At 40.4% G+C, this 24,815-nt stretch overlaps 1 protein-coding gene across 1 annotated transcript; it reads left to right on the top strand.

Annotated features, from left to right (window-relative positions):
* On the top strand, nucleotides 1–24,815 carry gna12a (guanine nucleotide binding protein (G protein) alpha 12a). The gene is made up of 6 exons (XM_044029031.1): nucleotides 1–793; nucleotides 7,786–8,004; nucleotides 18,386–18,436; nucleotides 19,447–19,647; nucleotides 20,625–20,831; nucleotides 22,151–24,815. The coding sequence occupies exons 1-6, from the start codon at nucleotides 476–478 to the stop codon at nucleotides 22,310–22,312; spliced, it is 1,158 nt and encodes a 385-aa protein (XP_043884966.1). The 5' UTR covers nucleotides 1–475; the 3' UTR covers nucleotides 22,313–24,815.

Here is a 24,815-nt window from a genome sequence, read left to right as displayed (position 1 = left end):
AGTGAGTGAGTTACAGTGTATCCTAGGTCGTTGTCGTAAATCGCTGGATGAACTCGCAGAACTCACATTAACGAACTTTCCTTCATATTTTCTGGACAAAACTCAAACTTTTAAAACTTATATATGTATATGTATAGATATATATAAAAAGAGAACTCCCGGAAGATTCTCTGTTTTTGTTTTTTCATGTGTTCACGGTGATTGTTGTTGATGGCGCGGTCTAACTAAGATGGACACGGATTGTCTGCCGGCTGGAGACTAGAGAACTGCCTCAGCCTCTCAATCTAAATGTAGACTTTATTTTGTTGTTTGACTTTTTTTAATTTATTCTGTCATCTGTCCGCGCGGGGACGTGTTCTACTCATCAGGTGGATGTAGGAGGACCGGGTCATTTCCATCCCAGGAGGTCACACATCCGATGATGAACAGTTCCCCACTGAGGTTGCGGTGAACTTTTCCCACCAGTGGACTCGTCATGTCGGGAGTGGTCCGAACCCTGAGCCGCTGCCTGCTCCCGGCCGACGCCAGCCGGGACTCGGGCGGCAGCAAGGAGAGGAGCCGGGAGCGGGACGCGGCACAGGAGCGGGAGGCGCGACGCAGGAGCCGGGAGATAGACGCGATGCTCGCCCGGGAGAGGAGAGCCGTGCGCCGGCTGGTGAAGATCCTCCTGCTCGGGGCCGGAGAGAGCGGAAAGTCCACTTTCCTCAAACAGATGCGCATCATCAACGGACAAGAGTTTGATCGGAAAGCGTTGCTGGATTTCCGAGACACTATCTATGAGAATATACTGAAGGTAAGAACAAGGTTTCATGGAAAAAAAAACAGAGGCAAACTTTACAATTGTGTTCAGAGCAGGGCCGTTTGTAGAGAATCTGGGGCCCCAGTCAACAAGGTCCTGGGGGACCTACATCAAACTAGACCAGGGGTGTCAAACTCATTTTTGTTCAGGGGCCACATACAGCACAATTTGATCTCAAGGGGGCCGGACCAGTAAAAATAGTAAAATAATAGCATAATAACCTATGAAGAACAAGAACCCCTTTGTTTTTTTCTCCTTTGTTTTACATTTACTGAAGGATAATTTTAGAAAACATGAAATTTCTTGAGAAATATAAGTGCAATTTCAACAATATCATGCCTAAATTTACTATTTACACAGCACACTGGATCTATAAAGGCACAAACATTTAGTCACAGGTATCTGGAGCATTTGACATTACGTTTAGATTAGTGTGAAATTTTAACAAATTCTACCTGTGGGCCGATTGGACCCTCTGGCGGGCCGGTTCTGGCCCCTGGGCTGCATGTTTGACACCCCTGAACTAGACCAAATCATTGTAATACCTTTACATTCGAGTCAGTCAGCGCATTTACATGCATGTTAAAAGTCCGATTTTAGTCAGACTAAGACAATCGTTTTTTTAAGGTCATGTAAACATGTCAGTCCGACTAAAATCGAACTAGTCTTAATCAGAATAACATACCTTGATAATGCAGTTACACCGTAACCACATGAGCCATGCTCCATCTAATTTTGTATTATAATTAACATGTACAGCAGATATGAAACATTCAGAACCACTGCACGATCCATCTCATCGTCCATCTTGCTGTTCACGGTTTGTTTTTCTGTGACGTAAAGGTTAACAGGAAACTGATTCAATATGCACTGGCTTATAGAAAGATACAGCGCCACCTACAGAGGCAGAGTACATGAATCGATTTTCTCCTTTGTATGTACAGTATACTTGGACTCTGCCAGTTGTCTGATTGCCTGTCTTAGTCAGACTATGGCTTTAGCTCGATTAAACGGTCCATGTAAACACACTGAGTGAATTGCTGGTCATCCCACTACATAATTGTGATCAAATGAGCAGTGATGGTGTCACACACACTACATGATCTTTCACCAGTAGAAGATAAGTGTTAGGAACGGTGGATACACTGCTTAGACCCAAATGCACGAGACACAAGGAATGACTCAAGAGTCTTTATTTCCTCTTGAGATGGCAGGCAAAAACAAAATCACTTCTTCACAGAAGGAGAATAAACAAGACTTGACACTTGAGCTATGGCAAAACAAACTTGGAACCTGTGATGTGAACTCTCCGAGCATAAATAACACACTGGGAACACTATATAGGGGAGAGGGAATCAAGGGCAGGTGTGAGTGATTACTAAAGGATCACCAGGTGAAGTGCATGAGGGAATTAGGGAAGATGTGTCAAAACAACTGAAGAAACTACGCTACAGGAAGACATGACATTCACCAAAATATAAGGGGAAGTGAAAATGAAACCCACACCAAAAGTGACATGAACGTAACGTGACTTTAAACCTAAACTAACACAATAACTGAACTAAACAAGACAAAAACACTAACAGAGCTGACGCTTCGTGACAATAAGTCTTCTCATTTTCATCTGTATCATGTGCTTTTATTTCTTAGACTCCTTCCTTTCCCTCTTTTCTCTCCTGGTCTCTGATTGGTTGGAGTGGCTTGAGTTGTCTGCTAAATGAGGGCAGCATCAGTGTGTCTCCACTGACTGTGTCCCCAATCAATTTAATGCCCCCACTTGACCGGCCCCCGGACATTTAACAAATACAGAGCGAGAGTTTTCTGGTCAGACATGGTCACAACAGCAGAACAAAGTCCAAAATCCAGAAATCTGACTAGAGTGCAAGCAAGAGAAGTCTAGCATTTAAGGAAATATCTAGACCTTAGTCTGAATGCAGCTTAAGGTACCATTTTCAGGTGCCCCCCTCTGAGCTTTGCGGCCCCAGGCAACTGCTTATAGTTTATCTACCATATATTTATGTGTTGCTGCTGCCAACACATGTTTAAGTTTAATTTTCTTTTCAAATTAGGTTTTAGTTGTTAGAGCTTTCCCCTAAGACACAGGTTTGTTGACATAGTACATATTTTTATCCTGACATGCATGAATGTGTGTGTGTGTGTGTCCCTTTGTTTGCTGTCGTGGCTGTCCCTCCTTCACCAGCTAACAATACCAGACTATTCCTAAGGGATGATCACATCCGCCCTGAGTGCCACACAGCCCAGACAGCCATGATAAGAGCCTGCACTTGTGCACAGCCAAGGCTGCATGCACTGGTCTGCCCTGAATACCAGCATACAGTGGTGCTCCTGTTATGGGCCATTATCAGACCAGGATCCACCCCCACACATCCCATAATACACCCACACTGCAGAAAAACACAGTGTGAAAGAGCAGATGGAGAAAAATCAGATATTATTCGTACTAAGGTTAATGTACATGTTTGTAATACCTTTTCTCAGCTTGTCTTTGTTAAGAGTCCTGAAACTTAGATGAAATACAACAAAATAATACTAGTATAGGTATTTTCATTCCAATGAATCTCTGACGTCCTGTTTCACAGAGTGTATAATGTCAGAAAATTTAAAACTAGTCTTGCCTTTTCTGTACAATGCACAATATTTCTGTTTACATTTAAAATTTTAGAGGCAGAAGCACCAAACAACTACCTGTCACTAGTGTTTTTGGTCCAGACCTCAACCTGTCATATTTGGTATCTTTGTAAACATTGGTTTAAATAATTGTTCTGTATGTTTAGGTTCAGGTGAGTCTCAGAGTTCAGGCGAGTCACAGTAATTACTGCTTCATGCTCCAAAGTACAACAGTAAAACAAACACTGGTCCTTGCGTTGGCTTAAAAACGGCCACCTTGGGATTACTACGTTGCCAAGATGTCTTTAGATGTCACAGTCAGGTGTTATTTCACAGGTTCATCAAGACTGTAATAATGAGTGTTTTTGAGGGTCTGTTGTACAATAGTCTTTTAAGCAGAGAAGGCAACATTAATGCAGGATAATTACAAATACGTGATATACAATGTGTTATAATGGTTCTTGTTACGCAGATGACTTCTGATATAGAGCTCAAATCCTTTTCTTGCACACAAGACATTTTGATGCGGAACTGCAGTTTTTAAATGATAATGTAGTATCAGATTCACATTATGGAAATAACATGAAGAATCTTTTGCATAACGCTGCGATTGGCGTGAGGGAGAGTTTGGTTTCAAATGTGAAACAGTCCCTGTTTTGTGGTGTTTCAGGTTGTTATCAGGTAGATACGCCTACAGACAGACAGGCAGTCACGTCACAGAGAGGAAGTTCACAGAGAGTTCAGAGGCTGCTCCTTGTGAAATGACTCATTCCACATGCACTCTCTTCGTCCTCCTCGTCCTCACATATACTTCACACACTGGTATAGTGAAATTAGTCTAATGGCGTGTTTCCACCGGCTCAACTTGCCTCACCTTGGCACGGCACGGTTAAGCATTAAGCGTTTCCACTAGCATAGTACATGGTGGTTTTTTTAGTACCTGATCTGGCGAGGTTCCAAGCGAGCTTAGGCGATACTATGCGTGACGTCGCCAGACTGCCGGCCACTGATTGGTCACGGGAAGAGACGTCCAACACAAGAATCAAGCCGAACAATACCGAACTGTAGATCAGTTAAAAAGAGTAACAATCTTAAGAATATGGGTTAATTTCCAACAATTACCAGGGAAATGTCTAAAATCTCAATATTTAACAGTGGAGTCTGGTGTAGAGGCATCACAAACCCTGCCGCTGTATCAGTCCAGTCATGGAGGAAGAACTGAACAAATAGTTACACTGAAAACAGTTAAAAGTCACTCGTTTGTGTGTGTGTCTTGCATGTAGCAGTGATGACTCCGCTCACGTTGAGTAGTTACTATTTTTGTAGTGGAAAACCAACCTAAACCATGCCGTACCGCAGCGAGGTGAGCTGGGACTATAGTGGAAAAGGGCCATAAGATGGAGCGCCAGATAAGATGACTCTTATTACTATTATTTTAATTTATTATCATTTGTTGTTGTTTCTTTCATTTTCTACATACTCCGGTCAAACTTCCTCATCTTCACTTTGATCAAATACCCTGGTATATGCAGTAAAACAGTATTCCTGATTTTTCTTCCACCAGAGTACCACCAGAGGAAGCTTGCGTACCACAGCTTGAGAACCCTGGCTCTTAGCCATTCAAAATGAATGAGATAGTTGCAGAGGAACCCGCGATAAAATAATGGAAATGCTGGCATTTTGCGACATTGATACATTACACGACAGTCATGTAACGATTCATTATGACATCTGTGTCACTGAGTAATACAAAATCCAGCGAATTTAAAGCTGCAGTGCGTAACTTGTTCTGTGATGTTTGTTGATGTTATGATTGTGCTTCTGTTTGGGCCTCATGAACAGATATGATGCTTTCATCCGAAAGCCTTTGTTTGAAGCAATACTTTATATTAGTGCAGTGTTTTTTATTGTCTTCTGTCAGTGGTTACATGAATCACAGAAACACAGTGTGGACCTTGTAGACTTAATCAGCATTGTGTGAACAATGGTTTAAATTTCATGGACATTTGCTGTTACTCACTTCAGCTTTAAGCCTGCGATTAGTGCCAATACGTGTCACCAGCATATCAATTGAAATAAACATCTGAATACGCCGACAAAAATGTCCAACCCCTGTTCGAGAATGTGAAAGAGAGACTGTAATGGCACTGACCTGGTCAACTTGCTATGGCTTTGCCGTATTTGGTGTAGAAATGTAAACTCCAGACGCACACTCACTGAGCGGGGATGTGTTCTGGGCAGAGGAGAAAGCAGCACAAACACGCAGGCTTACAGGAAGAAAGGCAGACGAGAATGAAGTGGATTATGCAACAAATACACAGATGGGTAAATTGATGGTTTTCATGTTGGTTCATGGACTGACTGAATGATTACACAGAGCGTGGTCATGACTGGTTATGACACAAGACTCTCTGTGAGTGATTTCACCTCCAACACGCTGCTGCTAAATCAGCATCTGTGTGTGTGTGTGTGTGTGGGTGGGTGTGTGTGTAGCATCCGACTTAAAAACACACACCACGGAACAGAGTCACACAGGGGAATCCCAGACACCACACACACACACACGCTCATGTGCCACAAATTTACACAGTCGAAATTCTTGTGTTAGTCGTCTCACTTGCGTGCCTCAATGTCTGGCGAAAGCCAGTGGTTTATAGGGTTATATTTTCAGATTGTACACACCTCGGCATTGGCCTATTATTATTTATTAATCGACTAATTATTTTTAATTACACATTTCTTTGCATTTCCCAAGTTAGAAAAAATGTTTTTCTTCATCTAAAGGTTGTTGTTTTTTATTTGTTTGGTGTTTAATCTTTATTTTGTACAATAATGAAAATACTGTATATAGTTGCTCTGCAATGTAGATTGGAGAGACACAACATTATTGTTGTTTAATAACTGGTGACTGGTTAAGCATTTGTTTGTTTGTTTTCCTCATTTTTCATCAGATGGTGGAACAAAAAGTAATACACTGTAAGGATACAAATGCTCATTTTGGCTCATGGATGAACTGAGTAGAATCTGGTCATCAAAAACTCAAAGTTTACAGTTTGTGTATGATCTTGGGATGGGAAAATTATCAAATTGTGACATATTATGGATTCTGTATACAATTTTGGTAAGAGAATTGTGATATTTCTGCTAAGGTAATGAACAGAAACAGAACAGAAAGTAGCAGTTAAAGTAGAAGCTCCTTTTTGTCACTGGTTATTTCTAATCCAGGCCTTTTAAGAAGACATTTTTCTGTTTATTTTTGAAGCTTGTTTAAAGGCTCACATTTTTGCTCTGGTCTGTTTTCAGAGCCTCTATTTATTTTGGCTTAGCATTTCATTTTATTTTATTACAGCACCAGCTCAATGTACACTGATCCGCAAAAGCTAAGAAACACTTTATTTTCTCCTTGTTCTGATTGTATTTAGTTTGATAACATGTTATATACCACTGTCCCATTCACTTTAGATCAATGTGACTGTTATGGACATAGATTTTATTTTTTTATTGTTTCAAAGGAAAATAGCAATGATCCATACCGTTGAATCACAATAAATCAGAATCACAAATCTCAGTCAAAACAATAACAAAAGACCTAGTTTGTTGACATGAAGAAGCAGTGTGGAATCATGGGAATTGTTGTCTTGTTATCTCATTTTGTTCCTCTGTGAATGTGCGTGCTGTGGGGGGAGCCTCTGCAGCAAAACACAGTAGAATAAAAAATACACACAGTAAAATAAAACATACAGTAGTAGAAGTACTGAATGTTTACGTCCTCACTCTGAAGTTTCATGGGTGGTTTTGCCCCAGACGTTATAGCAGAGACGGTAAAGAGGATCACTTACTTTGAATAGATATTTCTATGGAGTTAAAGAGTGTTGTGGTTAATAAAATCTGATTTGAGACATATTGTATCATTTGTTACAGTCAATCTTGCATTTAAAAGAAATATAAAAGAAAAAGCAAGCACATGGAAGTAATAAGTAACAAATAAGACTAATAAAAAACAGAACATGTCTGGAGCTGTGGAGATGAAAAAGTGTCAATAAAAACAATGTTAAAAGAGAAACAGATCCAAATGACTAGATGTCAGAGTGTGTGTGTGTGTGTTTTGGTCACTTAGATTCTGGAGGAGACCTCCCACAAAGATCAGATTCAGAAAAGCACCTCACATGCATGTGTCTGTCTGACTGTGTGTGTGAGACATGTGCTTCCCTGGCAAAGCCGCACCATGTTTACTAGTGACTCCAGTCTCAGTGTTGATGTGTTTACTTTTTTATATCTGTGTCATGTGCAGTTGTCAAACCGCATCTTCACTGCATCCAGGCTCAGACATAATGTGTGACATGTGTGTGTCTGTGCAGGGCATGCGCGTGCTGGTGGACGCCCGCGACAAGCTGGGCATCAGCTGGCAGAGCTGTGAGAACGAGAAGCAGGGCATGCTGGTGATGTCGTGGGAGGGACGTGTGGGCGCCTCGGGCGTCGAGCCCGGCGAGTTTCAGCTGTACGTGATGGCACTGTGTGCGCTGTGGGCCGACGCCGGAATACAAGAGGCCTACGCGCGACGGGCTGAGTTCCAACTGGTGAGTACATTCAACAGGTGGATACCAGTCACATCTCTCATGGACCTGCACAGCTAAGCAACACGCTAGTTATTGCTAATAACAGAAAACAAAAAACATACTTACATTATGTTATGATATTTTATGAAAACCTTGAGGGAATTTCTTCAAATGTGGTGCAAGGGTTCACTTGGACTCAAAGATGAACGGCATAAACTTTGGTTTTTGTACATCTGATGTCAAGATTAGGGCTGCAACTAAGGATTATTTTCATAATCGCATAATCTGTTGATTATTCTCTCAATTAATCGTTCATAAAAAATGTCATAAATTGCTCAAACATGTTGATTGGTGTTCACCAAAACTGGAAATGATGTTTCTAAACGTCTTGTTTTGTCCACAAAGAATTCTGTTTTAATGATTTCTTTGTCATATGGAGCAAAGAAAACCAGATAATATTCACATTTTAAGAAGATGAAAAATCAGAACGCTTGTTTTAATTATTGAAAAAACACTCAAACCTATTAATCAATTATCAAAATAGTTGACAATTAATTGAGTAATTGATGAATAATCAATTACTAATAATCGATTGTTGCTGCCCCAGTTGTTCCCTCATGTTTTCATGAATGTGAAAGAGGAAGAGAGACAAAAGAGGAAGAGTCTGTGTCCCCAGCAGTTCAACTACTGTTACTATCAACAACAAGAATAATAATAATAATGATACCAATATAATTAAATGGTATTATTCTATTGTGTAATCAGCTTTAATGTCATAGTGACAAGCTTAAGCCCGGTTTAAGTGTCTAGTTGATCTTTAAGAAACCCCTTACAAAATGTCAGCACATGCGGCACAGTCGTTTTTCAATCGACTTCCTTCGGTCGGGTCATGACCGACAAGGTTGTGATAATAAGCCATTTCCACTAATCCTCCCATAAACGTCAGTTTGAAGAGTCATGTTTACTCATAGATTAGTCACCGGCTGACACGCTGCCTCGCATTTACTGCGTCACAGACGTCACAGATTATCCAAGTGAGTGATGTAGGACGAAGCAGAACAACTATATTTAAAAGTAAGGCGTCCTCGTTTTACTCTGCTTTTAGTTTAGTAACGCCATAAAATACACTAATAATAATTAATATACGGTTTTACCCTAAAAACTCAGGGTTCCAATGGGTCCTTGAATTCCTGAATAGACATGGGTCATTGAAAGTGCAGATGCAGAGCGTGCTGCAAATCAATAAGCTGTGTCAGCACATTCGGTCCTTGAATTTGTGGGAATTGGTCCTGGACAGTCCTTGAACCAAGGTGTGGGAACCCTGGAAGCTGTGTCTTTCCATTTCCATGAACCTTGACATGATTTTGCCACCCGTTTCATAAATATTTCCTCAGAATTGCAGTGACGTCAGCAGTAGAGAGCAGCAGTGAATTTGTGGCAGGCTGTGAACCTCAGATGAAGTGACAGGTTAATATGAGAAATGCTCTATATGTCAACTCAGTGAAGGAGCACTGCACCGAGTGAAGCCTCGGGAAGTATTTATTGTTCTTCACAGTAACTTACCTCTCTCCTTTTAGTGTTTGGCCACTTTCCAAAGGTCTAATTATTTTTCTCTTGACTGGAAAAGGATCTGGCGAAGTGGAGCCCAGCAGAGTTTCATCTGCCACGCAACACTGCACCACACGTCATTTGAAAGGGCTTCAGTGTAATTGCTTTTCTTTTAAGCCTAATATTTTGATGGTGCACTGATCAAACCGGTGATTTTCACACTTCACTTTCATTATTTCATTCTTTTATTATGGAATATACTCAGTATTACATGGCTTTGATAAAATGACATCACATTTTAAATCTCATAAAATGCATTTTTTATTAATTTACTTTGGAGCGCTGACTTTGTCACCTGCCACCCACACTGATCCATATTTGGCTCATGAACAATTGCATGAATTACCAAGAGAGCTTTGACTATTTGTCAAAGTTTTCAGTTTGCTGTTGGATATACCAACATCTGTGGCATGAAATGACACAATACCAGCCTGATTTGAGCCGACCTGAAGGTGTAGAGTATACTGGTGGGTTCAGAAACAACCAAAGGGAATGAGGATTAAGTTTAATGTCACCTTGTCCACTGGATAAAAATCCCACAAACACATAGACACACACACATTAACGTTTCGCTTTTGTCTTCAATGGAAATCAATACAGTATTAGATACCGGATACGGCTCCTGGTCCCTTTGGCAGTGATGTAAACACGGCATCCGGCTGAACGCGGTGACTTCACCATCTACTACTTTATTGTGGCCGTCTCTTTTACAGCGCGGTGTTATGATGCACAGTGTATAAGCAGCGGTCTAAAATGGCCCAGTTGCTGCTGTGATTGAAAGAGTGAAAGATGTGTGTAACCACCGTGACTCTGTCTGTATTCTCCACGCTGCTTTCTTCTGTTGTTGTGTGTGTGTCACATGCTGGTGGTTTACAGCACGTTTGAACACAACTCCCTGGAGGAAAAAAAACAGACAGACTCAAAACCCCTCTTCTGGTAATGGGAAAGGAGGTAATTGCCTTTTTCAGCCAGGTTTAACCCCCTTTTTTAAAAAAACAAAAAATAAAACACATACCCACTCATTTTTGTGTAAAAGAGGAATCACTATCATCAAGTCTCCAATTAACCCCAATCTGCATGATTTTAGACTGTGGGAGGAAGCTGGAGTATTCACAGAAAATCCAAGCACACATGGGTAAAATATGCAATTTCTACACAGAAAGGCCCAGATTGAACCAGGATTTGAACTAAGAGCCGTCTTGCTGTGAGGCACCAGTGCTTACCACTGCACCAGTATGTCACAAAGCTGCTAAATGAAAAATCATTTCTCTCTCTCAATTAAGAAAACACAGTTAAAAGATGAATAATAGTTATGATATAACGATTATTGATATATCTATCTGAACGGTTACAACGACACAAACAGAACTATCGCACATATCAAATGAATTAAACACAACATCCAACCAATAAAATACAGGATCAGGAACCAAAGCAGTTATGATGCAGGTACAGTTTCTAAAATGGTTTAGAAGCAGTCACATCCACCAAGGAAGTTTTGCTCCTAACTCTCCCACAGAGAGTTTTAAATGAGTCTGTTAGTTATTCCATTCTTGAGTATAAATCTGGCTCCTAAACCAGGTATCTGCTCACTCTGACGGCCAGTAATTACAGCATATAATTATACTATGACTGGTATGCTTTAAGATTCAATGAGTGACATAATGAGCCACGCAGAACATCTGGCAGCTCTTTAATTAAATTCATCTTGAATTAAATCATCTTTTTTCTGCCCTCCTGTCTGTGTGTCTGCAGTGAACCAAAGAAACGTAGACTGCTTGACATCGGCTACTTACTGTAATTTAAATGTATGAGCAGCAGAATGCTGGCGAACCATTTGCTACTACAAGTGTCCACAAATGTGCTGCGAGGGCCAGGCAGACTTTTAATGACTCTAAAATGCATGAGCAGAATGTCATGAATAATGACTTAACCACATTGTCAACATCGGGAATGCCTCACAGCGTCGGCATCACCAGCTGCTCTCGCTGCCACTGTGCGCACGATGCTTTGGCTCAGGCAGCGACTTTGTTTGTTGCAGTCTGCTCGGAGCTGTGCTTTTGAACTTTGACCTTGTTACACATTTATCGGTGACAAAACAATCTGGAGTCAGACAGAAGCCACTTCCGTCCACATCCCACTTAACATACTGTATCTGTAAGTGTGTGTGTGTGTGTGTGTGTGAGGCAGAGACATGTCAATGCTCAGCTTTGGGTCAGACTGCCTTGTCTTATCTGGAGCCACAGTGTGATAAAACTAGTATGTCACAGCAGCACAGACCTGCACACATCAGTCTGGCTCTAAAGGACACGTACGGCTTGTGTTGTTCTTTATTTGTTTCTCATATAATTAAAACCAAGCGAACTGAACAAGTTTGGCCTGCGTAAGCCTGATAATCCTCTTCATTGTTGTACAAAATCTATACAAAACATATCAGTGGGCCACAGAGTCAGCCCCACATACATCCTCCTGCAGCTGTAGCTATGACAACTTGTACAATAAAGAGAAGTGTTTGTCTGTGTGGAGTTTATTGAGTGTAGACATTATCAGTGCGATTGTTGATGTGTGAATCTTGACACATTTCTTTTCACCAACATCACAGTTGTTCAGAAAAGGTGACTTGGGTTAAAAGACAATTAAAAATCAATGGGAAAGGCGACTACTACCACCTAGTAGTCGCCTTTCCTATTGCCCGTGGTTGGTCTTCAGCTACTTCAATCGTTTTCCTCAATCGATCCGAATGTTGAAATTAAAAATTATTAAGTGCTGTCCCAAGCTGTAAAAGTTAAGGTTTGCTCCAAACATTTATGGATAATGGGCGTCTTGGTGTTGTGCAGGAAATGATGCAGGAATTTGCACTGCTGCCAAAAATAAAACAGACGAAGAAGAAAGGATATTGTTTTCCCACCATTGTCCGATACAAACCGGCGTGCATTGCAGAGTCATTTCACTGAGGAGTGAGTGCTGATTAAACACATTTAAACTGGATTTTTGATCAGTGAAAATGGGGAATAATGAAGCAACCTCCCGTCTTAAAACTGTAACTGGCAGGATCAAATGAAAATAGTTCATTCTTGAGTCAATCCTGAACTTTTTGGAGACAGTTACTTGATATAATGTAGGTGCTTGACATTTTTGTCGTGGGTTTCTCTATGAGAGCCTTTTTCTTTTATAGATTGCATTTCAGTTATTACCAATGTTGTAATAGTGACTGTTCCAGGTGTATGTGTGACTGCCCTCTCTCCACATTCCCACAGTAAAGAAAAATCTTCTGTTGTCTGCTATTAGCAACTCACAGTCCCATGTTTGTAAACAAGCAGCGATCATGAACTGAGATGTAGCTGCTGCTTAGTTTGCTGGCACGCTGCCCAGGAATTATAATTTCTCAGTTAATGAACATAATAGCTTTAACCTCACGGGTGAAGCTCTGTGTTTACTTTTGATTTGAGTTGTATCAAAGTTTGACTTTATTTAGAAAACCTAAGAATATGCACCCTTCTTGCAAAATAACAGTATTTCCAAACGTCCAGAAAGACGTTAAGCATGACCTGTTGTCCAGATCAGCACAATTATGAGAAATCGAGCTAAAATAATATGGTCATTTCCTTGTGGCTGAAAATAACACATGAAAAAAAACAACACACTGTGTTCTTGCTTTGTTCCTGTTTGCTGAAAACCACAGAGTCCGACTTTTATAGGAAATTAAGCCTGTTTAAAACTGAAGTGTACGCTTGTAACACGAGTGTCACGTACCGGTTCGAAAGAAAACTCGGCAAATGTTGACATAGGCCAGTACACTTTTAGTTTGGTTGTTTTCATGGGAGAAAATAGAGTTTCACCATCCGTATTCCTACAAAACAAGAAAAACAAAAATGTCCACTGTGGAGTAAATGTGCTGAGTTAGATTTTCTCCGCACTTCCCCTTTCCCTCTCTCCACTCTCGGAGAGGTTTTCCGGGGATACCACAGACAGCTTTTCCCAGGAACAGCTGGAGCCAGGCCACAGAGAGAGAGAATCTGGCAAGAGGAAGAAAGACAGCAAGAAAGAAAGGGAGTGGAAAGTTAGACGAGAGCAGGGGGATGGGGAAGAGTGAGAGTAAGAGACAGAGAGAAAAAAATGGAATGAAGATACTGACAGAGAAAAAAAGAAACCCAAACCAGAATGAGCACATGTGAGGATTTTGTTTACTGGCAGGTTTCCCTGTGTTCCCACCACACCCAGATAACACACAGTTTCATTTAGGATCCAAACAACTCAACCTCCTTTACAAAAACAAGGCTGTACATCGTGCTGTGATGGTAAACTGTGGCCGTTGTCTTCGGCTGCACACACTTCCTGCGTAAAGACGGTACATGTTTAGACTGCAGTGTACGGGAGGGGGTCAGGACTTGGAAGTTCAACAAAGGCTGCGGCACTGATTTTCTCATTTAAAAAAGCTTTTCAGCTCTGTATCAGAAGAGATCTGTGTCGGGGCCCAACAGTTCATTGACATTTTTATCAAATGACCATTTTAGATTAAATATTGTCCTGACCTATACACATTGTATTCTACAGCATCGTTGTTGTTCCTTACAGATGTGAGTAATTGTTTTAAATAAGGTATTCAAATGAAACGTAGATTAATTATGTGAAAATTACCATTCCCTCTCATATGGCGAATCACATCGCCATTTTTTTTATATATTTATATAGAATCTTTCAGCCCTGATCTGTATGTAAAACATACGTCACATGACCATTCGGGTGCACTGAGCATTTGTTTAGTCAGTTTTAGAAAGAACTGCTGACAAAAAAGACGTTGATGAGAGTGAAAGGGAGCTTTTCGTTCACAGCTTAGAGTCGTTGTTGCCAATAAGGAGGGAAGGTGCGGAATTCTCTGTTTCTGTTCCAGACTAAAACAACTGTTTTCAAGTGAAAACTGAGCTAGCAGCATTTTCAGACGTCTAAGATTTCGGGCTTTCAGGGTCTGGCTGTACTGTATGTCTTATTATTATTATTATTGTTGTTATTATTGTGTTTACACTATACTATGTTGAAGTAGTTTTGTGGTACTTTGTTTGTTTGATTGCGTAATTCTAGTTTATGATCAGATTCTTATTAAATATACAACTTTCATTTTTATTAACCACCGCTCGATCTTTGAGGGTCAGAGCTGGATTACCTGGAATACTGATTACGAGTTTTTGACACTTGTATTCTCACATACTGTCTACTGGACAATTACAGGCAAATATCTGGACTTCAGTGCATGTCTGAAAGCAGCTTTACAAAATTGATTAATTGTGCTCTGGAAATGCCTTTGCATTCAAGAGCTGTGTCAAAAAGCTGCTGTATCTAAATGTGACAAACTAGAGAAGGGAGAGAACAGCATCAATTAACTGATGTATTTAAAAAAAGACACATGACTATAAACTGTCCCATTATGTATGGAGTGTAGTTGTAGCTGTCTGTGTGTGAAGATGAAGTTAGAGTGTATGTGGTCGTGTTGTACGCAGTAAAAATGTCCAAACAAACCAAAGCTGCCGTTGACGAGCCTCATGCTTACTCTCAGTGAGTCCTACACAACCAGGTGCAACCACTTTCCACTAACGAGCCTCACTGACTGCCAGCTTCTGTGGGAAAACCTGTCAATAATATTACTAGTTTTTTACTAGTTACACTTTAAAGAAGTCACCTTTGACATTCTGAAATGACCCACCCATTGTACCACTAGTATCAACCAAGTAAAGCCTTTTATACTTAGTTAAACGATGAGTTATTGTACTTGATATTGTACCTCTTCTTATGACAGAACATGTTCAGGCCTAACCCCAACCTAACCTCAATTCAAATCTTAGCCCCAAACTTAAAGGCGACATCGAATGCTTGTATCACACATATATGTTAGTTATGGAGGTCTACTTACATATATTAACTTGTTTTCATGATTAAAAACCTCCTAATCGCTGCAAACGAGCCGATCAAAATATCTCCTCACTGACGCTCTCGTCAGCCGTGCTGTTTCAGACCAAAACCACACCCCCAGAACGTGGACTGTCCTGTGATTGGCCAGGTACCTGGAAGTGACGTAATAGATAGGCCAGCTCTCAGATACACAGCTCCCCCTCTGGCACGGTGGATGCTCTGCATCTCAGCAGCTACAACGAGAGTAGTTCTTCTTCTTCTGCGGTTGAATGTACACAACCGGATGTGCCCGGACTAGTGCTAGGACTAGGAGTGGTGAGGATTTCTGATGACGACATCAAATTAAGGAAGTGCCGATCCGCTTCACAGAGCCCAGGAAAACAATACAACACTATTTTCTCAGCAGTGGCTGAACTGTTTGTTCTGAAACTTTAGGGTTTCATAAACGAGGTAATGACGCAGATACACACACACAAACGCAGCGTTAATTGGAGCTTCCGGTCTATGTCGCCTTTAAGTAGTTCCTCGGAAAGAAGGTTGTGCATCATTTGGTCTCCATGAGTGTCGGTGTTTATACACGATAAGGTCCTACAATGGTAACAAATACAAGTACACACACATATTAGCACAGAATGTGAGCTTGTTCAGTTCTGTGCTGTAATAAAGCCCCTAATCTGCCCATACAAGCCATGAATGGAGACATTCCTCCTGTCTCATTCAGACACACACACACACACACACACACAATATAGCTTCCATTACATTACAAGGCACTAAAACTCATTGTTGGCCTAATAAAATGCATTTATTTTGAAATTTGTTTTGATACGTCCACTGCATGAATGATCCGGCTGTTTCGTTTGTGCTGATGGCAGATAGAATGTCTGTGAAATGATGTGTGTGTGAAATGATATACGTGTGTGTGTGTGTGTGTGTGTGTGTGTGTGTGTGTCCATCCAACTGTGGGAATTCCCCTCTCCCTGCTCTTCCCTCCTCCTGTTCACGTCCAGCTGAACCAATCAAAGTGTCTGCCTTTGTTTCCTATTGCAGGGACACTGTAGGTCAGTGACAGGGTCGTGAGGTCACGTTTCCTGGTTGTTAGTGTCAGGAACGACAGAGATTAATTTGACAGCCACATCAGAAGTTTTTCTTTTATTGATTCGCTTTGGTGAGTGTCACAGAAGTGAAAAATCTGCAGGCTAGAAAAAACTGACGAACAATGCTTTGTTGTAGTCGAGCCCCAAGTGAGTGTGTGTGTGTGTGTGCGTGTGTGTGTGTGTAACAGTGGTGCTAAAAGGACTTTGTAACTCGGTTCTGTCTGACTCACTAATCCCTCCCTCCCCCATGTTTCTCGCCACTGTTTTCACACACACAGCTGTTTCCTGTTGAATGAGTGCATGTGTCAGTACGTTTCCGTGCACAGGCAAGTCGAGTTACGGTTGTCGTGACCGTTTTCTGTTTTGTTCTTTATGGTCCTTACCGTCATTTTTTCTGCTGCTGTGACCAAAACAGGAACTTCTGTAGGAACTTCCTACATGAGAGTTGTTGAGAGTTGGGAACCTGAACACTGTATGCACCTAATTTTTCAGCTAAAAAACACGTGTTAAGTTATGTTAAGTTATGTATTGTGTATTTTTTTTTTCTTCTGTTCCATGCACCCATTGTTTTGCTGGAACAATTATCAGCCACTTTAAAACTGTGAGATCCATTACAGTGGCCATCAGCCTGCACTTAGACCACATTACTGCTCAACAACAACAACAATAGTGTAGAACTGACAAGACTGAAGGCAGACTTTGTGTTTCTCCGTAATGGATGACAGCTCAAGTTCCCAGAGCAGGATCACTTATTTTCCTACTGTATGTCAGTGAAATTAAGTCAACTGGTGCCTTTTAATGGCTTCTAATTAATATTTATAATAACGGTGATTCAATAGTCAGTGTCAGTGTGGATTGGGTGGAGAAGCTGCAGAGAATGATCACCTCTCCCTTCAGCTGCACAAGAGTTTTACAGCCACTGTCAGCTCATTGTTTGGCGTTTGTCTAATTTTAATTCACTCTGGCTCACTTTCTATAATGTTTCAGTCTGCTGTTTTCACTAAAAATGCTTTTAAAAACACACTGTGCACTACATGGTCATCAGCAGTGCCGATACTCCCCTTATACATATACACATGAGTGTTAAACACTGAACTATGACGTTGTTCAGTAAATAAAAGATACCAGAGCAAATCTTCCGAGAATAAAGTCGTAATCTTTCGAGAATAAAGTCATAATATTATGAGAATGAAGTCGTAATATTGTGACAATAAAGTTGTAATCTTCTCGTAAAATTACGACATTATTCTTGTGATATTACGACTTTATTCTCGTAATATTATGACTTTTTCAATATTACTTTATTCTTGTAATATTTTGACTTATTACGACTTCATTCTCATAATACCATGACTTTATTCTTGAAAGATTAAATATTTGTTTCCTCCTTGTTTGAATATGCATTGAATTAAATAGATTATCGTTCAACATCACATGAGGTGGTACCGGAATTCTTTGTGGATTTTTAACCATAAGTAACCCTGTTCAATAACATGGGCTATATGAACACACACAGATCCAGTTATGGTTAATTTATTTAAGCCATAACTCATATTCTAAACATACTTGATACTGAACACACTTGTGTATGAAAGCAGCAGTTGTGTATGTTACAAATAAGATGATGGCGTTGATATAATTATGTCTGGTAACGTTCAAGTTATGTATTTATCCAATCACCAACCAACAATATAACATCTTTGAAAATGAAATGATCCAGTTAAATGCTTTCAGTGTGTGTGTGTAATATGATGACTCAGTCGTATGGTTTTTTTTTCTCTTTCTCTCTGCAGAGTGAGTCAGTGAAATACTTCCTGGATAACTTGGATCGTATTGGACAACTGGTGAGTCACAGTAACTCAGTCCTCGCTGTTCTCGCTGCAGAAGAGTTTGATTGATGTGGAAGTTGTTGGAGCCAGTGATGCTGACATTAGGGAGTGTAATACTCATGATTCATGTTATTTATCATATTTATGTTCATGTTCATGCCACTGTTTGTTCTCTGCACCCATGTTACGTCGCCTTGTATTCATTTACATATTTTACATAAACACTTTGTTGCTGATTATTAACTTGCTTATTTTTAGATTTTATGTATTAGAAGCCCTCTTGCTTGTGTCCAGGACAAACCAGACCCCCCCGACCCGAACCCTTGTCCAGGGCACGCACACAAAAAAGAATAAAGTAAAAAGTTCATATGCAAAAATAAACAGCAGTTGTAGGTTTTTCTTCCTATTGTCACAGTGTGTATAGATAAAAACTGTCCTTTTATTTGGGTGATACTGACTTCTAATTATCCAGTAGAGTGTCTGATTGGGATGCACAAATATAATTACATTAACCTCACAAACTCAGAGCAGTCAAAGCTCTGCGGCCCCCCCATGTGATCTCTGGCGCCCCCCTAAGGGGGGCTTGGACCCCAGGTTGGTAACCATGGTCTTAGACATATGTTTACTTGAGTATGACACTTTCTCAATTTTGTTAATGACATTTTCAGTTCTTAAATGTCCCATACAAATATCCATACATAAAGTATATATACATATAGATTAATATAAGCAGGTAGATGTTGTTATCATATCCTAATGACAAAGAAATGTGATGGTTTTATGGGTTAGGGTTAGTATTTTTATTAGTATAACCAGTTATATATGGCCTGTACATGAAATCAGGAAAACAAACAATTATTTAACCCTCATAGAATTAAATAAAAGTTTAAAACACTCATACTGTAATATATAATATGTCTGTGAAAGGCTTAAATTAGTCGTTAAAAGGCCCAGCAGCGAAAGGCTTCGCTCAGCATTACTCAACCTCTGTCGGCCTAACACAAATGTCAATGTCCCATTTTCAGAACTATATCCCAAACAAACAGGACATATTGTTTGCGAGGAAGGCAACTAAAGGAATCGTCGAGCATGACTTTGTCATCAAGAAGATTCCTTTCAAGATGGTGGACGTCGGAGGGCAGAGGTCCCAGAGGCAGAAGTGGTTTCAGTGTTTCGACGGGATCACGTCAATTCTCTTCATGGTGTCGTCTTCTGAGTACGACCAGGTACCAGTTATAAGATATAGTGATTAAATTTCTATGCATTCAAGTATTTAGACATGACAAGACGTTTTTGTTATTTTATTTTGTTGAGAAGTGTACTCAGATTATAGCTCTTTAAATCCTTAGAAACACAGATTTATATTCACATACTTAACCCATCTCTGCTATAACTATTTTATTTTGAGATTGACCAATATGGATCTTTCTATGGTCGATGCTGACTTTTAGAAATCAGGGCAGCCAATGGCTGATAACTGATGCTGATTTTTATGGCAAGTATATTTCACCAATTTTCGATGTTTAAATGTTTCATCTACCTGATAAAATATAATGGTTAGATGATAACAAAATAACACAAAAATTGCTTATTTTTAGACACTAAAGACTTTCTCTCCCGTCTATATACGTTACGTTGGCAATTGCAATGCAATTTTATCCAGTATTTTCAATTAAAATTATGCATAAACTGAATATTAAATAGATCAAACAGATTATCAAACAAAAAATAAATAAATGGCAAATATTGGCCCGATTGGTCACTGGTTTCCATGACATTGCATTGACTTACATTCATTTCTTACTCTTGACTTACTCTGACCTTAACCATGATTATTACTGACCTAATCCTATAACCTCAGCCTAACTTTAAACTTGATTTTTGTCCCCATAAGGAAGACAAGCCCCCACAACATAAGGAGTACACACACACACATCCTCCTTTGATTATGTAACACTAAATTGGAGATTAGTTACACAGGTTAGTTACACAGACTGTGGTCATGATACTGTTGAATTTTAGAATTACGAAATGGACAAGAACCATCAGAGACAGAACATCAGGCATTTACACAAAGCTCTCTTTGTGGCAGCCTGAGGAAGCTCGATTGGAGCTCCTTTTTACATAAACAGTCATATGATGACGACCGAATCCTTTAATCTGTGTACAAACAAAACAAAGGTGCGCTTGTGTGTGATTCCAGGTCTTGATGGAGGACCGAAGGACAAACCGTTTGGTGGAAAGCATGAACATCTTCGAGACCATCGTCAACAACAAGCTCTTCCTCAATGTGTCCATCATCCTCTTCCTCAACAAAACAGACCTGCTGGTGGAAAAAATACGCACGGTTGACATCCGCAAATACTTCCCTGAGTTCAGGGGAGATCCTCGCCGACTAGAGGATGTACAGGTATGTTGTCATGGGGTCCTGTGTTACCCAGTTAGCAACATCTTGTGTTCCTCATTGTCCCACGTTTCTCACAATATACTATATGCTGCAAGTGTCTTATTTTCCTCATTTCTAAGTGTACTCTCTTGGGGTCCTATGTTCCCAAAAATGATGTATGTGGGCCATATGTTCCCCAAAATGTATGCTCCCAGGGTCCCATGTTATCCAGTTCCACATATGTGCTCTTTCAGGCTCCCATGTTCCCACAAAATGTGTATTCCCAATCTGACCCTTGGACCAAAGTTTATGGTCCAAGAGTTCTCTGTTTCCCAGATATATAGCACACTATGGGAACCTGAAAACGGTGTTTCCCACCTTTGTATTTGTAGCATTTCATATGGGTTTTGTGTTCCCCAACACTGCTGTTTGACTCAGCATAACTGGTCAACACTTTAAAGTACTTTTAATCTGATTGGGATTAGGTTTAGGAGGAGGGGTTTGGGTTCAGGGTCACTGTTCCAGTAACACTATTCACATTTAGGAAACATTTTAACCTCAAATGGATGCATTTTGAAAAGTAGGGAAATGCAGCACACATAGTATCACTGATCGCCGTTATTAGAAACCCTTTGATGTGAGGGGGAACATGGTGGATCAACAAGGCTTCAGCTTTCCTCAGACATGAACTCCAGAGAATTGTCTCGAGATTTGGGTCTGCACATTCTCTGCAGTTTGCTGTTCACGTATGACCAGCGTTCAGGGAGAGTGTCAGGGTGAGACGTGTTCACAACAGCAGCAGAATCTCTGGAGGATCCCTGCGAGGGGGCGGAGCCAGGCTGGAGCATGCAGGAAGGAGACTCCTTTGATTATCCCAAGTTTCTCTAGCACAAACTCACATTTGGACATACAGTATTCTGGATATTGGACTAGACAGCTGGCAGGAGAATGTCCAATATTAACAAAATACAAACATTAACTGTCTGGTCATATATAGACAATATCGTGCTGACAAAAAGGTACTAGACATTTGCATTTAAGCATTGTGAACAAGGTATGAAACGACCGCTGTGTGTTAACCTATTTTTAAATACCTTAAATAGTACTTAAATAGTTTTGAAATATTCTGAGAAACATTTACCATACATTTTAAAATGCCTCAAACTGTCTTGAGGAGTTTGTCACATAAACGTTTTTTTACTCATAAAAAGTATATTAGAAACCTTGTTACGTGTATGCATGTCCAGGAGACATCAAGTGTCTCTCACACATTTACATTTATGTAGTACTGTGACTGCAGAAGGCTGACCATAACTTCAGTGTCCTTGTTCTGCTTCTTCCAGGCATTCTTGGTGCAGTCGTTCAGTCGTAAAAGAAGAAACAGGGGGAAGCCGCTTTTCCACCACTTTACTACAGCAGTAGACACAGAAAATATCCGCTTTGTCTTCCACGCCGTCAAGGACACCATCCTGCAGGAAAACCTCAAAGATATCATGCTGCAGTGACCTTCAGGCGGCAGACGGACAGCAAACTGTGAAACTGGACATGAATTCAGACCTGAAGGTCTGCTTCTCGCCGACACGTTTTAACACTGCCCTGTGGAGCGGTCAGTTTGACCCGCAGTATGGATCTAACCGAACTTTAATCCTGTGGAAATATAAAAGTGACTGTGGAGCCTTTGGTCTACTGCGGCCCCTGTGGAAACCGAGACCCTGCGTGTGTGTAACCTGTGAACATGTGTGTTTGCTGGAAAGACGGCGGTCGCCGTCTCCTGTGTGTAGCACTCGGCTGTTCTTTCTTTGATATACATGCACTGAAAGTGCTTTTGTTTTCTCTCACATGTAAATGACTAATGACAACCATGTCACTAAACCCAGTCAGACTGACGTCAGTTGAAACGTGGGAAATGCTGCGCGAGCTACAAGTAGCGGGTGAAAAGACAAGAAAAAGGATGTTTAGAGCAAGTTCCTAATAGACATGTGACAGAGGGAAAGCAGCGAGCGTCTGTGCCCACACTGGTCACATGCTGCGTTATGTGATAAGGTTGCACAAGAGTTCCTGTCGACGACGATGATGATGATGGTGTCTCTCTTTTCTCTCCTGACAAACAGCTGCAGATAAGAAGTTGCTTCACTCTTTTCCCAGCTCTCTCCTCTACTTTAGAGATTGTCCATCTCCTCCCTCTGCAGCTGAAACAGTAGACGATTAAATTAAAGACTCCTCTTGGTTTTTAGAAACATGTAGTTCCTGATCTTCCCTGAGTTATGGTAGACTCGTCCCCAGGCATATTGTAAATATCCCCTTTACGAGGCGATTTTTGGATTCGGTTATGTGGCTTGTTCCCAGTATTTGTCTTGTTAACATGGAGGAAACAACAGGAAATTATAGTATTGACTTTAATGACATGTTTCTGATAATACACACAGGAAAAGTGATTTTTTTTAAGTCAACTTTAACCCTTGGCTTAGTGTAAATAGCTACGTCTAATAATTAGTTAAGTTATTGAAGTGAAATGAAACAAAAATGATCCCACATCAATCATAGGTGAGTTCGAAAGACGCCATCCTTAGCTGCATGAATCAGTATTCAGCGTGTAAAGATTGTGGGGCGTTTTAGAATCTTTTAGCTCTTTGTTTTGGTTTGACAGCCTGTAACTGTTTCCATCTTCTGCCAGCAGCTGACTTTTTGTCCTTTAAACAGAAGGAACTAAACCTGGTAAACTCTGTGGAGAGAAGGTGTAACACGATTTATGATTGGCTCTTTCCCCCGAAGATGCCCCATCCCATCCCATGCCACCAGCTTTCTAATCATCAAGGTATGAGGAAGGAAGTGCACTTATGTTTAAGAGAGTTTCAAAAAAAGAAAAGAGAGAAAAAAAGGAGTTAGTGGTTTAATGTAGGGACCCCTAGGCCTCAAAGTCTCTTTAAAGGTGCCGTATTTGAGCAGTAGTCAAAGAGCCTCATATTTCCCTCAGGATTTGGAGACCAAAACAGACCTTAAAGAGACTTAGTATTAGATTTATATTTGTCCTCTGTTCAGCAGGGACTGTTCAGGGCTTAAATAAGGTTTGTCATATCACTTTGTTACAAAACCCGTAGAGTGTCCAAAAATGTAGCTTTTAACTACAAGTTATTTAATAAGGTAACCAAAATAATCATTATTGAATGAAATAATCGCCACTTGCTGCATTATTAAGGCCCGAGTTAGGTGGTACTGTTGCTATGGTTACTTGCAGTTTGACACACCTTGTGCACTGATTATAGATTGGTGGTAAAACTGTTTCCAGGTTGCCCTCGTTACATGATTCTGCATTTTCAAAACAACGTTTCAACCACGACCTTCCTTTGAGTGTAATATGTGAAAATTCCGTGTGAAAAATTAGTGAAAATAAGTGAAAATTTTCATGATTTGGATTTTGGTACGCAGCCGTATGTGAAGCAGCTGAATATTAATATTATAATCCAGCCGGAATATTAAATCCAAATAGCCTGCAGGGGAATGAGGCTACTCATGAGCACTTCCACATGTCTTATTATTATTCTGTATTCAACTGTGTACTTCATTTTTGTGTGTGTGTTCATAATGACGTGTGCATTTTTATTTTTTACTTTCTGTACATATTATTCTGTAAGTATTTGCCTGACACTGTGTGTTAACCTTTACAATACAAGCACCACTTGGTCTAACAGGATCACTGTAAAACTGTAACGTTGCTGTAAGAGTTGTTGTTAACTAACTAACCTACCTTTTTCCACTCACACATGTTAGTTTTGTACGTGTCGTCATTGCACTGGATGTACCCGAGAGAAAAACGACCAGAAAGGAAAACGTCTGGGGCTTTTATAAAAAAGAAGAAAGAAAAGAAAATGGCAATGAAACAAATAAACAGAGTGAGGACTTTGAAAGTGGAGCAGGATGAAAAGAGGGAGGTCTTCTGCTGTTGTTTTTATGTTACCCACTGCCTTGGCTCTGTGCTCTGTGGTGAAATACACTGCCTTTTTTTGCTGA

The sequence above is a fragment of the Solea senegalensis genome, linkage group LG6, assembly GCF_019176455.1.
Source record: "Solea senegalensis isolate Sse05_10M linkage group LG6, IFAPA_SoseM_1, whole genome shotgun sequence".
Classification (NCBI taxonomy): Eukaryota; Metazoa; Chordata; class Actinopteri; order Pleuronectiformes; family Soleidae; genus Solea; species Solea senegalensis.
This window is presented reverse-complemented; position numbering and strand designations above follow the sequence as displayed.

Excerpts from the sequence above, each read along its gene's own strand:
- gna12a (XM_044029031.1), top strand. The coding sequence starts at position 476 with ATGTCGGGAGTGGTCCGAACCCTGAGCCGCTGCCTGCTCCCGGCCGAC. Across the intron at positions 794-7,785 it reads TCTATGAGAATATACTGAAG|GGCATGCGCGTGCTGGTGGA; the intron begins GTAAGAACAAGG and ends GTGTCTGTGCAG. Across the intron at positions 18,437-19,446 it reads TGGATCGTATTGGACAACTG|AACTATATCCCAAACAAACA; the intron begins GTGAGTCACAGT and ends TCCCATTTTCAG.